At 39.3% G+C, this 15,818-nt stretch overlaps 1 protein-coding gene across 4 annotated transcripts in view; it reads left to right on the forward strand.

Moving 5' to 3' along the window:
• The window catches only part of pias1b (protein inhibitor of activated STAT, 1b), a 149,661-nt gene extending 134,450 nt beyond the window's left edge, over window positions 1-15,211 (forward strand). For all 4 annotated transcript variants that reach the window (XM_052040528.1, XM_052040529.1, XM_052040531.1 and 1 more), the window contains 5 exons: window positions 5,339-5,469; window positions 7,797-7,959; window positions 9,088-9,227; window positions 10,152-10,189; window positions 12,231-15,211. In XM_052040528.1, coding sequence (XP_051896488.1) covers window positions 5,339-5,469; window positions 7,797-7,959; window positions 9,088-9,227; window positions 10,152-10,189; window positions 12,231-12,536 — 778 coding nt within the window. In that variant the 3' untranslated portion in view covers window positions 12,537-15,211. The remainder of the gene's footprint in view (window positions 1-5,338; window positions 5,470-7,796; window positions 7,960-9,087; window positions 9,228-10,151; window positions 10,190-12,230) is intronic.
• Window positions 15,212-15,818: the final 607 nt, after the last annotated feature.

The following is a 15,818-nucleotide window of genomic DNA, read 5'->3' on the forward strand; positions in this document are numbered from 1 at the left end:
ATGCTAAACTAGACAGGATTGTCAGTATGGTGGAGGATGTAAGTAGGCTTCACTGACAACAGACAAGCTGAGTAGGTGGGCGCAAACATGTCAGATGGTATATGATGTGGAAAAATGTGAGGTCATTTACTTTGAACTTTACAGAAAGGCACAGTATTTGTCAAAATGGTGAGAGATTGGGTGGTGGTCTTTTCAAAGCCACTAAAGGCCAAATGCAGGTGCAGCAGGTGATTAAAAGACACATGGTGTGTTAGCCTTTTTAAAATGAGTTAATTACAGGAATAGGGAAGTCTTACTGCAGTTGCATCGGGCCTTGGTGAGATTGTGCCTGGAATATTGTCTAGTTTTGATCTCCTTCCCTATGAAAGGATGTACTTGCCGTAGAGAGAGTGCTGTAAAGGTTCACTTGACTGATTCTGAGGGTGGTGAGTTTGCTGTATGAGAAGAGGGTGAGTAGAATGAACTGTATTCTTTAGTGTTTAGAAGAATGGGAGGTGATCTCATCAAAATTCTTAAAGCTTGACAGGCTAAATGTCTGTAGGTTGTTTCCCCTGACTGGGAGTCTAGGACCAGAAGGCACCAAGCGTCCTGGTCCTATACTGCCAGAACAATCTAGGCTACTTAGGACTGAGGTGAGGAAAAATTTCTTCACTCAGTGTGCTGTACCTTAAGAAGTCTCTGTCCCAGAGGGCTGTGGAGACTGTCATTGTGTTTATTCAGAACTTGGGTCACTAGATTCAGGGAATCGAGGGATGTGTTGATGGTGATGGAAAATGGCAATGAGGTAGAAAATCAGCCACAATCACAATGAACTGCAAAGCAGGCTCAAAGGGCTGGAAGAGCTAGTTCTGCTCCTACTTAAGTTATTAAAATGGTCATTGACTAAAACATTAACTTTTCTCTCCGCCGATGCTACCCAACATGCTGAGTACCTCTAGCATTTTCTGTTTATATTTAGGATTTCCAGCATCTGCAGTTCTTTTGCTTTTGGAGTACAATGTGTCGATGCTCTCTTTGTTCAACATTGGTGTTGTTCTGTACCTTGAAGTATCTTTTGACAGATTGAATCAACACAGTTCACACTTAAACTTTAGAGCCACCCTTGTGACTATGGGAGAGCAGAAGGCAAATTACACAGCGTATTCAAGCAATAATAAAGGGCAATATTGAAAGTTCTAAAATAACAAAACACAACTGATGTTGCAGAATTGGTACATGGCAGAAAGTTGGATAGCATCGTGGGTGAAGTTAGCTTTAGATTTCATTTCTGAACACTGACCTGTTTCATTTGCCCATCTGTACAGAACTGTTATGAGTGTGGGGTTATATTTTAAATCTATGGTTCCTGCTTCACTACTGTTAGAACGTTATTCAAGTTGGAAAGGCCATTGTAAGTTTGATCTTGCCTTTTGTACCTTTCACACAAATATTTGCTCTGGATTACTTACCAGTTCACCTTGGGATTTGATTTCTGAAGTGACAGCAGTTCTTTTGCATGCTCCAACGGTGATGACTACCAATGGGACAATTAACTGTTGCAGCAAGGGTGTTGCAGTGAGGTGTGTTCCTTTGCTTATCTGGAATTTCCATAAGTATCACTGAGTATCAATCAGAAGAGGGCAATATTGATCACTCCTTCAGTATCTCCTGGCTGATTTTTAATGTCCTAAAACCACTGAAGTGACGTGGCATGTTAGATTTAATAAAGAATAACTGGTCTGATTTAGTTGCAGCCTAAGGGTATGTTTGTGTAAGAGCCAAACTAATGTGGCTGAGCTTAATGCATTTATGAAAGGAAGAAACTCGCTGTTGCAAATAAAAACTGAATTGGCAGGCATGGTAAATGATTCTTTGTCTCAAGACTTGCACTGGAGGATGAGGATGGCTAAAATTGAAACAGGGATGCACCAAAGTTAACATAAGCAAAATGATGAATAAAACAATGCTCCAAAGGGTGGTGGATCCCCAAGGCCATATGGTTTCCATCCCAGAGTTGTAAAGGAACTAGGTAAACATTTTAGATGCTCTAACTGCAAACTTCCTAAGTTCTCTTGATCCAGGATCGATTCCCTTAAATGGGAGAACTGCAGTTACTCAGCAAGAAAGGGAGGAGAGGGAAACCAAGAAGTTGTAGACCAGTTAACCCCATCTTTTATCAAGAAATTAATCTTACAAGTACAAGTTGAAGACCTTGAGTTCAACAGAAGAAAAAAGTTGGGGTATGAAATTGTAAAGGTGAAATCATGCCAGATGAAATTGATTTTCTTAAATCAGGAACGGCAATTCTCCACAGATTACTTGTATCGATGACTGGAATTTAGAAGAATGACAAGGGCTCTGGGCCAAACGCGGGCAGATGGGACTAGCTCACTGGGCAACGCAGTCGGCATGGACCAGTTGAGCCAGAGGGCCTGTTTCCATACTGTATCACTCTGACTCTAGGACTTCTAGATGGCATAGGATAAAATCCTTCATGGGAGTCTGTTAGCTAATGTTCATTGATTTGAAGATAAGTTTTTGAATTGGCTCAGATATTAGCAGAACCAAAGTAGATGGAGAATAGGGTTTATGGGTAGGATACAATGGCCTCCTGCAAGGATCCTTTAGAACTGCTAACTATCCACCATATTTATAAGCCACTAAGATGATGGAATAGATAGCTGTGTACCCTGGTTTGTCAGTGAGAGGCAAATGAGTAATATCTTGAGCCATGCAAATAGATGCATTGAATTTCAAAGAAAGAAACCCACTGAAATTCTGGTCATTATTGCAAGGGGGATGGAGTATAAATGGTACAATTTCAGTCTCCTTATTTAAGGAGGGATATACTTGTATAGGAGGCAGTTGAAAGAAGATTCAAGTAGTTGATTCCCTTGGATGAAAGGATCGTCTTGAGGAAAGGTTGAGCAGGGTGAACCTGTGCTGATCGGAGTTTAGAAGAATGACAAGTGTTCTTATTAAACTGGTAAGACTGAAGGGACTTAATGAGGTAGATACTTGGGTGGAATTCCAGGGAAATATTTTCTGTTACATGTTGAAACACTCTGGTCTGGCAGCTCCCATGGTCCAGCATGTTTTGAATCTGTAGTACAAATCCAAACTAATTAATTCTAACTAAGATCCAAAATTAACTAAGATTTTACTAATCTGTAGCTAATTAACCTACCACTGCAACTTTTGCAATCTCAGCCGACAGTACTTCTAATTTACAGAAATTTAGGATTACAGACGGTTCTGGGAACTCTCCAGCTTCCATTTCTTACAACTGTCCCACCATACTTTAAAAGAACAGCTTTCCTGCTCAGAGGAAGATGATTTGGAGGCAATTTCTGTGGTCTGGCATCAGTGAGGTCCCAAGGATATCGGACTAGAGCATTTTAACCTGTAATTTAGCCATCTACTACCACTAACAGCCAGATGTGGCCAGACTGCAGAACTTTGGTCCACAGTCCTGTATTGTCACCTTATTTTTAAGGATGCCTAAAATTTTTTGGAATTGTCTACCCCCAGAGAGCTGTGGAGGCTGAATCCTTGAATATGTTGAAGGAAGAGATTGATAGATTTTTGCACTATGTAGGTGTTGAGAGCTAGGAGGAAAGTGGAATGAGTTTAAATCAAATTAGCTGTATTCTTTCTGCATGTCCGAGCAGGCTCAATGGCCATAATGGCCTAATCTATTTAAGTTATGTTAAGAGGGCAAAACTGGCAATTGGGATTTCAATGTAAGCAAGTGTTGAGTCATTAACTTTAAACATTAAAAAAAAATTGATAGTATGGTGTACCTTCTAAATGATAGAAGCTAGAAAGAGTGGAGGTTCGAGCAATTTGAAGATCCATGTAGATTGTTAAAATATTGAAAATAAAAAAAAAAGGCAATGGAATGCTAGCTGTCCTATCTAAAAGATGGGAGTATGAAGTGGGAGAGGTATGCTATATCAGTCAGAATCCTTGTTAGACCTCACCTGCGAGCAGTTCCAAACACCACACCTTAAAGATAATGTTGGTTTTGGAGAGTGCAGTGCTGATTTATTAACATCATACCTGGTCTCCTAGCTTTAAAGTAGGAGGTGAAAAAACATAACTTAGCATTGTATTTTGGGATACTTGGAAGGTTAATGAGGTGACTTAAGTTTTTAAGATATTAAGGAAGGTGGATAGTGTGAAACCATTCATGTCGGTTGAGACCAGGGAGCATGATCTAAAACTAGTCAGGCCTTTCGGTCCTGGTTAGGAACAATTCTACGTGGGAAAATGGCAATACATAATTTATTGATAATTAAACTTTTAAAGGCCATAGTGAAAATGGGTACATGTAGTTGGGGCACAGAGTAGACGTGATCTTATTGAATGGCAAAATGGGGTTGAAGGGTTAAATGGTCCAGTCCTGTAGATGTCTCTATAACCTGGTTACAAAAATTATACTGAGATTTTTCTCAACTATGTGATTTATTTCTGTCTCATATGAGACGGCTGTCTTCAATTAGACCGCTGTGTTTTTGTATAAGTAAACGTTAGAGGTGCAAGTTCAAGTACAGAAAGAGCTTCACACTTTGCAGTTGGCTGTGGTAGAGATACGATAGCTTGTGGTCATACTACTGAATTAGTAATCCAGAAGCCTGAACTCATGACGCAGAAATGTGCTCACATCCCACCGTGACACCTGGGCTGTTTAAATTCAGTATATCTTGAATCAAAACCAGTATCAATAATGTTGACCTTGTATATAGCTGAGTTGGAGTAACCATTATGTCCATCTTAATATTAATTAACCGGTATACCCTGAAACAACTGGATTGTTATAAAAACCCATCTGATGAAATCTGATGTTACCAACTATTGCTTAATTGCTCTCTGAAATGGCTGAGTGAGGCCCTTAGTTTAAGGGACAGCAAATATCAGCCTTGGCCATGCCCTGTGAATAAATAACTGTAGGGGGTATGCGCAGCAATATTAAGCGTGTTTAAGTAATTTAGATATATTTGGCAATTCTCTGTCTGAGTCAACAGTATATCATTTATCTTGGATGTTTTTATTCAGAAGATGTGTTCTGTGTTGTATAATTCTGTTTATTAAATTCTTCAAAGGGCTTGTTGGGTTTGATCATTTTATGAATGTATAGTGGTCAGAGATATAAAGAGCAAAAATGACCCAGCTTGCATCAAATGATTATCGCAGGTTAAAGTTTAGAGATGCACCTTGTTTACATTGGTGAATTCTTAGAACTTCAAACATTGTTAACACAAGTGGCTTTTAAATAGTTACATTATTTTAAACTGTTTAGCAATAATATTTGCAATGAGTAGACTTAATTGATCTGTGAATTCTTTTCATAAAACAGATTATTTATGGAAATCCTCAGTTGTTGCACAGACTGCGATGAAATTCAGTTTAAGGAAGATGGAGCGTGGTCACCGATGAGAATGAAGAAGGAAGTTCAGGAAGTGAATTCTTCTTTTAATGGAGTGGATGGTAGGTAAAAGAATATGCAGAAGCAAGTAGATTCAAATAAGTTAGCACCAGTGGGCCCACTCTGGCCCTTCTGTGCCAACCATCTAATTTGAGAGAGAACTTCTTTTAGCAGCATTTGGTCTGGCCACAGAAACTACTTTCACCACATATTTCAAAGTCTCTCATAAATGAGAGAAAAGCCCATCTGTAAGAAAGAACTGTGCTTGGGCTGTCTCAACCTATTTGCAAGCGGACATGGCTGCGTGAAACCTAGATTGAGTGGGAAATGGAAACTGCCATTACAAATCAGGCTTGCCATTGTTTCAAATGAAAGAGTTAATAAAAAGCTGAATAAGAATTGCAAACAGGAATAACCATTCACTTCCTTGAATCAGCTCCACTGTTCATAAAATCATTGATGTGATCTTTGGCAACTCCACTTTCCTATTCAATCATTGTAATCCAAAAATCTAATCTCGTCTTTGATTATACTTAATGATCGGATGTACCTTTTATTGAGCAAGTGCCTTTGGTGTCCAACAATAGTCAGGGTCAGGAGCCCATTTACAGATGTGATCTGCATTCCTGCACTATATTGTACCTTCCTGTGACACTGACCCACAGAATAGTTGCACTGGGGTTACTTGTGAATAACAACTGAGCAAAGTTGACAGGGGCAGTAACCTTCATGGAAGATGGTCTTAAATCTTTGGGGAACGTGGGTGAGTTTTAGTCTACTTGGGTATAAAGTTAAAGCCCGACCTGACCTAAGCCTGGGGACTTTTTTCATGCCATAAATGTATCAACCATCAAATACGATACCGCTCACTTGAAATGTTTCTAACAAATCTTGAGGTAATTTTGGGAGGTGTTTCATGAAACACCAAGCTGACGCATCCTCATCTGACCTGACCCTCCATGTGGTCTGATCCCATTTGGCTTCTGCCAGACTTTGCGTTGACATTCCAAATTTTTTTATCCTTTTGGAATCTTAGTTTGGAAGGTGCAAAAGCATTACGCTAAGAAAAATAAATTTCTGACCTCGTTGTTGTGAAACTGAACAGTGAATCAATACAGTTTAAAGCTAAAGTGCAAAGCTTCCTAGAAAATTTTCGTCATTAATCCTCAAGTTGCCTGAATGTTTGCTGCTTCTGACATAACATTTGCAAAATCAGTATTCTTTTGTGAAATATATAGAACCTGAAGTGGAAATAAGGTCATGTATCACACCGTAGTTTAGTTTTTGAAAAAAAATCAGAATACTAGACACCTAGTGCAGGACACTAATAACAATGAAAAAAAGTTACTAAAATTAGTCAATTGGTGGCATCTTATTATAAATCTCTGGTAATCGGGCAGTCTCAGGACTTGGCTGCTGGGCTAGCAGATCTTCTGGATTATTGGTTATTACCTTGACATACTTATTTCACTTTTAGTAGCATAATAAATTTTTCAGTGAACTGGTGAGTTCAAAGGGAGCACAGGAAACAAAACCCAGTGAGCTTCACTTGCAAGTGCTGCAGCACCCAGCTCTAGCCATAAACATCCACATTCCTGACCCCCATATTCCTAGATCCAGTCAGACACCCCCAGAGGTACACGGATCTGCAGCTAGTAGATAATGGATAGTGAGGACTTGTGCTAATGAATGAACCAAATGCCAAGCCATCGGAATTTCCAAACAGTCGGATACTGGATTATCAGAGTTTTACTGTATTTGGGATTTAAAACCTCGAAGGTTACGATATCAAGGAGTGAAGGTAAATTATTGGAGGATAATGACATTGTTTCTCTTTTATGCTGGAGAAGGGACTGTTGCCTAAATCATGAGGGATGGTTCCCAAAGTGCAAGGCGCCCCACCTTACAGTCCTACAGACAAACAAACAAGTGCTACAACATTCTGTCCACTAAACAATCTAAATGTTCAGCCAGGCTTGGAATTAAATGAGAAAAACCACAAGGAATATTAAAGTGCAGAAGATACAGGCAGATTATACAGAGGGCACCCATGGCTGACATAATATAGCAATCATGTAAAACTATAGCCCACAACTCGTACTGATACTGTTTTAAAACAAAAATCACCTGTTAAAGATTGTCAGACTTGTATTGCAGTTTCAAATTTCAGAATGCTTAGTTCTATTGTCACATGGAGGTTAAATAATGATTCACACTGTTTTGGAAGTGCATTTAGTTTTGTTTGAGCAACAGATATGTTGGTGGATGGGGCCCAAGGAATGAAACTGCCCAGAGATGAAAATGGAGCATACACCAGAAAAAGTGAATATTCACCCATTTTCTGACAAAATGTCTACAAAAATATGGACTGTTTAAATTTACTTGTTAGGTGCATGTCCAAGCTTACCTGAGCAGAGGCATTCATCACAAGATAGTAGGAAAGTTGAAGTGATTGATCTGACACTCGACAGTTCATCAGATGAAGAGGAAGATGAGCCACCTGCGAAGAGATACCCTGCAATTTCTTCTCCATCACCACCCATTAACAAAGGGTAAGCTTCGGCCTGGAATCAGTCTTGTGAATGTTTGGACTGAGAAATAACTCCATGGTAAATTGGAAAGCTAGAAATGCATGTTGAATAAAATATTTTTTCCTTTACAAATACTGATTGCTGCTACGTGCAGAGTTCACTATTCCTCTTCACACTGCAATTCTCTTCTGCTTGCTTTTATTAGTCTTTACAAAGCGTAAGCACTTTGTTCTTGTATTCATTTGTCATTCCTATTTGGAGCATCTTGAGACTTCATTCTGAAAACTACTGTATATACAGTATGTCAACTGCAGTCTGTTGCTTCTGTAATTAAAGAGATTGTAGCAGAGTTCTGTGTTAATCTAAACAGCTGATAATTAGGGTCTTTCTTCTTTCAAACTCTAAGACACCTGTTAATTGCTTTTAACCATTACTACCCTGATTTTCCTAAAATATCTGAATTTTCCCTGGTCTCCTGTCAGGATATTTTGCTGTGACGTAACTCCATGCTACATGTTCAAGTGGGTTATGTAAATCCAGGCAGCAATTGCACGACTGAAGTATATAAAAATGTTCTTTCTATTTCCCATCTAATTGCAGCATGAATCTTTAATTATGTGCATACCGGTAATGCTGTTTAAGTTCAAAATGATTCAACTACCCAGCTGGATTTTTATTATCTAGTTTAACTTTTGCTGAGAGAACATAAAGATCAAAGTTGCCTTACAAAAGAAGACTCTAATCAGTTACAACAACCATAAAGATTATACTTGTAGGACAACTGTACTTAAACTTCCACAGCTGTGGCACACTAACAGTAGTACTTTTGCTCCTGGGTTTTGGGAATTCTCTTCCCTACCACACTGGCATACTTCTGCTGGAGGTACCAACCTATTGGTATACTTTCAGAAACACCTCTGGACCCTTTGACACCTTGACCAAGTGACCTTATTTTGCACTGGATAATTGAGTGTCAGTATGGCCAACCTAACTTTCACATGTACATTGTTAAGCAGAGGTCACTATGCAGAGATCAGAAAACCAGTTTTTGCTGGTATTAACTAATTCATCAATCTTGCTTGTTTCTGATATTTTGAAAAGATGTTACAAATAAATTGTCCTTAACAATTTTTGGCTTTTTTCATGTAGGGTTTTAAATCTGCACCATCAGACATCACCAGTCACAAGAACTCCCAGTATACCTACTCTGGACACAAACTTTATTTCTGCTCCTTTTCAAGACTACCGTCACTCTTACCATTTACCAACTCTGCCGTATGAACTGCAAGGTAAGCTGCTTGCAGCAAGCTGTGGTTTTGTTGCCCATATTGTGTGCTAAGAACAAATTAACACCTTTTAACTAAAAATTGATAATGGAATAAATGTTCAGAAAGTGCTTCATTGTGTGTTAACTTCCCTCTGACATACACCAAAGCAAATTAAATTCCTGAAACTTAAAAAAAAAATTGAAGCCAACATTAAAAAGCAAGATTATTTTTGTGATTGATTATTAAATGTTGGTGTGATTCTTTGAAATGTTTTGTTTGATGTCATGATGCAGGTGTCAGATCTGTTTGGTTCTCATTTCTCTCCCTCTTCTAAAGCAACTGATGCTTTAGTTCATTTACATAGTTCTCCGTAGATGCCTTACCTCACTTTCATGTGACGTTGGGTGTTGATAGCCTGTTTGATTTCTCCCTCGCAAACTTGGCACAATGGCCAATCATATGGTCCCTTAAAATCCCCTCCAGCTGTGGCCTGTACACCAATATCAACCTGGTCCCTTCTCAGGCTCTGTGTATTAACCAACTGATGTACACTATTAATGGTGCATAAATGATAAACATTGTAATTTTAAATCTACTTGTTTTTACAAAATGTTTCTATTTCTATCAGTTCAGCTGAAATAGTGAAAACTTGAATTTGTGAACCTACTCCAAATGTTCACATTAGCAAAAATCACCCCTTAATCCCAGCAGCATGAGTACAGACTTGCACGTTCGGTAAGGCTAAGGTGTAACTATAGGGAATGTCCCTCAGTGGATTGCTCTTTTGCAATCAGACCTAAATAGTGTGAAAGTCTATAGTTACTTGACCATGTTCTCTGATCAGTAGTGATGGCATTTGAATGCAAGTGAAACCTGGTATCCAAATTCGACAGTGTTTGTGCTGATCTGACACTTTTTTTCTAATATTTTCCTTTCTTTGAACAGGTTTAGATCTATTTCCCTTCTTGCAAGGGGACAATCAGGTATGTAATGTGTCATAAGCACTTTTGTCATTAAAATCTTGTTTTAATCATGAATATGTCAAAGATTTCTAGGTAAAATTGCAGCAGACTTTCATTTGTTTAGAGTTTGATATCTTGGTAGAAATCCAGTACAATCCATAAGCAGTACAAGATTTCAAAACTTGAAAGATTCAAATAATATTGCACTATGTTTGAAGTAGGTCCTAACAAAAGTTGATCGGGAGACTTGAGTGTGTGTGACTATTCTTGTGACATGCACCCTCAAGGGATATATTGCATTCAGTTCTGATATCTGTGCATTGACTAGAAATCAGGCCCCCTATATTTTTTTTTAGGAATGTGGTATAACTGCCAAATTGTCCTTGAAGATAATGTTAAACCAGCACCTTGAACAGTAGCGGTCCCTCCAGGGAAGTTTCTCCTACAATGCAGTTAGGGAGAGAGTTCAACGATATTAAAGGAAGGACAATATACTTCCAAGTCAGGATGATGAGCAACTTGGAGGAGAAACCTCCAGGTGGTGTTCCCAAGCACCTCCTGCCCTTGTCCTCGATAGTAGAGGACAAGGTTTTGGGAAGTGCTTTTGGAATAGGCTGGCTGAGTTACTGCAGCACCTTTTGTAGATGGTACATGTTACAGTCATAATGCAAGATAGTACAGGGAATCAATATTTAAGGGTGGTAGGTGGGATGCCATCATGCATGCTGTGTTGTGGATGGTGTGGAGCTGCTGGAGTATTGTTGCCATTGCACTGATCCAGGGAAGTGAGGAATATTCCATCATGTTCCTAATTTCCCTCTTGTAGATCGTGGAAAGGCCTTACAGTATCAGGAATCGGGTTACTCACCACAGGATAGCCACAGTATGTAGCTAGTAATCCCTGGGATGTTGGTGATGGTAATACCGTTGAACATGAAGTGTAGATGGTTAGACAGTCTTTTTGAAGACTGTCATTGCCTGGCTCTTTTATGGCACAAATGTTACTTGCCACTTCTCAGACCATGCCTGCATATTGTCTGGGTCTTGCATGCAGGCATAAATGACTTCATATGCTGAGGGGTTGTGAATGGAATTGAATGAGGTCCCACCCTCAATGAACATCCACACTTCTGATTTGATGTAAGGAAGGTTATTGATTAAGTGGCTGACGAGGGTTGGGTCTCTGAAACTTCCCTGAGAAACTCCTGCAGCATTTCCCCAGGATGCATTGGTTGACTCCAGTGACCATAACCATCTTCCTTTGTGCAGCATTTTATTTTACCTATCTCATCCTAAAATCTTCCTCCGGGGTACTGAATTGAGTGACCACTGTCATCGATCTGGCAGGGATGAACATTCAATTGAAACTGGATATTACCTGGTACATGTGGTGATTACGTATAGAGAAAACTAGTTGTAGATTAGTACAAGTGGTGCAACGGCCTGAAGCAGACACTTGTTGATTTATGGTAATGATGCTCCAAACATTGAATCAGATTCAGCCTACATCAATTTGGGGGAAAAAAGCCTCCAGAGATATTAGGAAAATTCCGATAGCAGATGTCACTCATGCTCTGGCTCAGTGAGAAGCTGACATGGTTTGAAGGACATTTGTAAATCCACAATAATTTTAGTTAAATTAAACTTAAAAAAAAATTGAAACCATATTTTGTAATAGATGCAAGTTCCACTGTAAATTATACTAGAATCGGAGTTGTACAGCATGGAAACAGGCCCTTTGGCCCAACTCATCCATGCCGAGTGAGATGTCTATCTGAGCTGGTCCCATTTTCCTGCGTTTGGCCCATATCCCTCTAGGCCTTTTCTATCCATGATACTAAATAGCTGGTTCATTAAATCTGTTGGGTGCATTAAAGGTTATTTAATTAGCTTAATTTAACAAAGCTGCCTTTTTATGCAGGTGTAGAATATAATATCAATATTTTGAATACTTTTGCATATTAATTAGCTAGGGCTACTTAGATGACTAAGTAAATTAAACCCAATGTCTTCCTAAAATATTGTGACATTAATGTGCGACTCTTGTGTTCTTCTTTTGTAGCATTACAGCACCTCCCTCCTTGCTGCTGCGGCTGCCGCAGCAAGTGCATCCGAAGATCAGGACCTCATTCACTCCTCACTCAATCGATTCTTTCCGTACAGCTCTTCGCAAATGTTCCTGGAACAACCAAACTCGGCACCTGCCAACGCGTTGGCAGTGACCAACGGCAGCAGCAGTGGGAGCAACAGCAGCCTCGTCTCCTCCAGCAGCTTGCGGGAAAACCTCGGACATCCTGGGGCTACCCGGAGCAGTGTGGAAAGCGGCACCATTTTTGGCACCATCCCAGATGTTATTTCATTGGACTGACATTTGAAATAATGGATAATTTTTTTGTGGTGGGGCTGGGAAAGGGAGAGAAAGAAGGAAAAAAGTCTGGTTTGTTTCACCTTTTAAAAAAAAATTTAGAAGTGTAGAGACCCTTTTTTTAAATAAACACAAAATTTAAAAAAAAGACACCATGTACAGAGAACAAAATACTATATTTTCAGTTAACTTTTGTATATAAATTCAAGACTGTCTGTCTTTTAAGGTTATTTCAGTTTACTTTGTGAAAGCAGAGTTTTTACGATGTATGTGTCTGTTCCGTGATATTACTTTTTGTATTTGTTGTTCAATGACATTACTTCCACAGTTGACATTATTTGAATTAGAAACTTTTCATTCTTGTACTTCACTGTAGAATATTTCTTTTGGAAAGAACTGAAATGTCAATGGTTGATGACAATACTTTCCTTTTTTTTTTGTGCAAATAATTTTATTATTCTTTAAGTTATGTAAAGTATCTTGACTGTTTCTCATATCATTCCCTCTGCGTTAGCAGGACGTAACTTTGGGGAATGCACAGTACCGTACAGTTCTTTCACAAAAAAAAAGGCCATTTCTGGTAAACATTTGGGGAGGGTGCAGGTGAAGATTATGGACGACCCTTTCACAAATTCCACACATTGCTTTTTTTTTATATAAAGTAGCATTTTTTTTCAAGCATTAAGGAATTGTAATAAGGGAGAGAATGCATCCTTATGTTGACCCGTCTTATTTTCCCTGAAAAGCTCTCACTGCAGAATGCTTCCAGTTTGCATACCTGTTATTTTTCATTTCACTTCATACACATGCACTGTTTCCTGACCAGGCATTGTCATACTACAGCCAGCTTGCTGGGAAGATGCCTGATTTTGGGTGTGGAATTTCCCCCTGTATTTCAAATGCCCCATTTACCCAAGCACTAGCTTCTACTGCATGCTCCCAGTTGAACCTGGACTGCCAGATTTTGGGAATTGTTGGTGTCCTGATGCATCGCCCCCCAACTAACCGCACTGCCCCTCGTATGACCCTCAGCTTTTGTTTTCATTCATGTTTCTGTAGTCTGTTCCTTGTTCAGTGTGTTAGGATCTTTGCCAAGTGTGGACATAACCAACCAAATTGCTTCACCCCCCTCAATAAATGTTCCCCATTCTCCTTCAGGTTGTGACTTCTGTCTCTCAAATCCTTGAATCTAATAGAATTCTCAAACAAATAGTTGGAATGTACTCAGAATAAGGTTTACTAAAGAAAGTAAATGTTTTCTCTCCACCTTTCACCTGTCTTGCTGTTATACAGTGGTCCAATAGTTCGTTTCCAAGTGCACTGGGAGGTTTGACGCAGTGTTCTGTTGGTATGTTTGAAAGGGTGTAAGCGACCCAGTGCTGCTCAAAGCCAAAAGGTTCAAAAACACCCCATGCTGAATTTCCTGCCGACTCTATTAACTCATCACAATCTAGCATGGGCAGTTTTAATTGGCCACAACACCTCTTGGAGTGAAGGGGTAAATCTTGTTGGGGGTGTTCTTCCTGATGAATGTCCATTGACCTGTATTTGAAGTACACACGCTAGGACTAAGTTCATCCATAACATGCTAATTCCTTTCACTCCTACATCCAACACACTGCAACCTACCCAGTAGAAGACCTGGCAAAGATTAGTGGCCACTGGAAGGTGATGGGCTTCTGTGTAACCATATAACAGCAAACAGGAGCAAGGATGGTAAATAGCAAGTTATAACCAAAAGGGGCAAATGTTGGGTGATGAAAGTGAGTTCTTGAAAACTTTGGAAGGTGCAGAGCAGCAACAGTGTGTCTGTCTCAGCTGCTGCTTTTGTAAACTTAAGGTTAAATCAGCTTCTGTTCTGTAATCCAAGGACTCATCTGTATTTTGCAAGTCATTGAAAATAATACAGGGGCGAAAAGCTGAAGGGAGCTAAGTGGTTTATTGAATGTGAATCACTATTGGGTGTAGTTTGGCCACAAGCTCATAAGGTGTTAGCTGCTGGGGAGATGGTTCATGCTTTCATCAAGATTTTGTTCCTGGTATTTTCCATGTTTTGTGAACTCCGTTTTCAAATAGGACTGAATTGAAAAAAAGTTTGGTTCATTGGAAAGCAATACTTGGATTCAAGTGGTGCTCTTGTCAATGACAGGGTTATCTGTGTCTTAACACAGCTGCATCTTTCAGATCATCAGCTGCACTTTGACAAGTGAAGAGAATTTTAAAAGGAGTAAGCCAGCTTGTACACATTACTTACCTACTGTTTTTGTATAGTAGGGTATTCTAGAAGTTTGCAGTATTGAGAGTCTATTTAATTTGCACCAGAAATGTCATTGTAAACCAGATTCTCCAAGCATGGAAACTCCCCTCTTCTGCGAATTTGTAAATTCTGTTGATCTCTTTGAGGGTGTCAAAGATAATTCTGATACTTTTACTGCCTTAAATCTTTCACAGTGCTGGCTTCCGTGACTGCATGCCAAACCAGAGAAATGGCTTTTTTTTTAAATAATTGAGTATAGTAGACCAGTGTCGGTTTGTATAAAGTACCACGTGAAAATATTTATTTCATGCATTGGAAAAGAATTGTTTACTTAATGAATGTTACCTGTTAATGTAGAGATCTTTTAGATGTAATAAAGCAGCAGAAAGTTCCCAGTAATGGAATTTGGACTTTTCCTTTCCGACCTCCACTTGTTTTGCTTTCATTTCAAGTTGCGTTGAAACCACGACCTGAACCAGTTAATGATTCTGGAACCTTCTGTCCAGGGTGAAGAGCACCAGTAGAAAAAATGATTTAAGCTGATCTCATCATTTACTGCCTGGCTTTAAGCATTTGAGAATCAATGTCACTGGTAGCGTTGATAGGCCCCAGCTAGCTGAGGCATTGTGGAAACTGGAAAGGAAGTTGAGTCATCTCGACCTGACATGAGTGAGGTTTGTTAGCATGTGGTTTGATGTGTGAAGTTAGATAGAAGGATGTTTGTGATTTGGTTTGAATAAAACTACCAAATGTGGAAAGCACCAGCAATTAAAGAGAACTGTGTGCCTTAGTAACTGGGGAATTTATTGATTTGCGATACCTTGAATCTTAGCTTGTTGTACAGATGATGTACTGTTTTTCCAGTGGCAAAAATGCACACGTCACTATATTTCCTGTTAAATTATACTAAGTATCCTAATTGATTTCAGGTTGGAAAGCCTGGTTGATTAAGCATTTTGATTAGGGCATTGAGGTGGTTTGTCCACTTGTGAATCCTTGTACACTAATCCAATAAATAAGACATGCAG

This window comes from Pristis pectinata, chromosome 28 (assembly GCF_009764475.1).
Source record: "Pristis pectinata isolate sPriPec2 chromosome 28, sPriPec2.1.pri, whole genome shotgun sequence".
NCBI lineage: Eukaryota > Metazoa > Chordata > Chondrichthyes > Rhinopristiformes > Pristidae > Pristis > Pristis pectinata.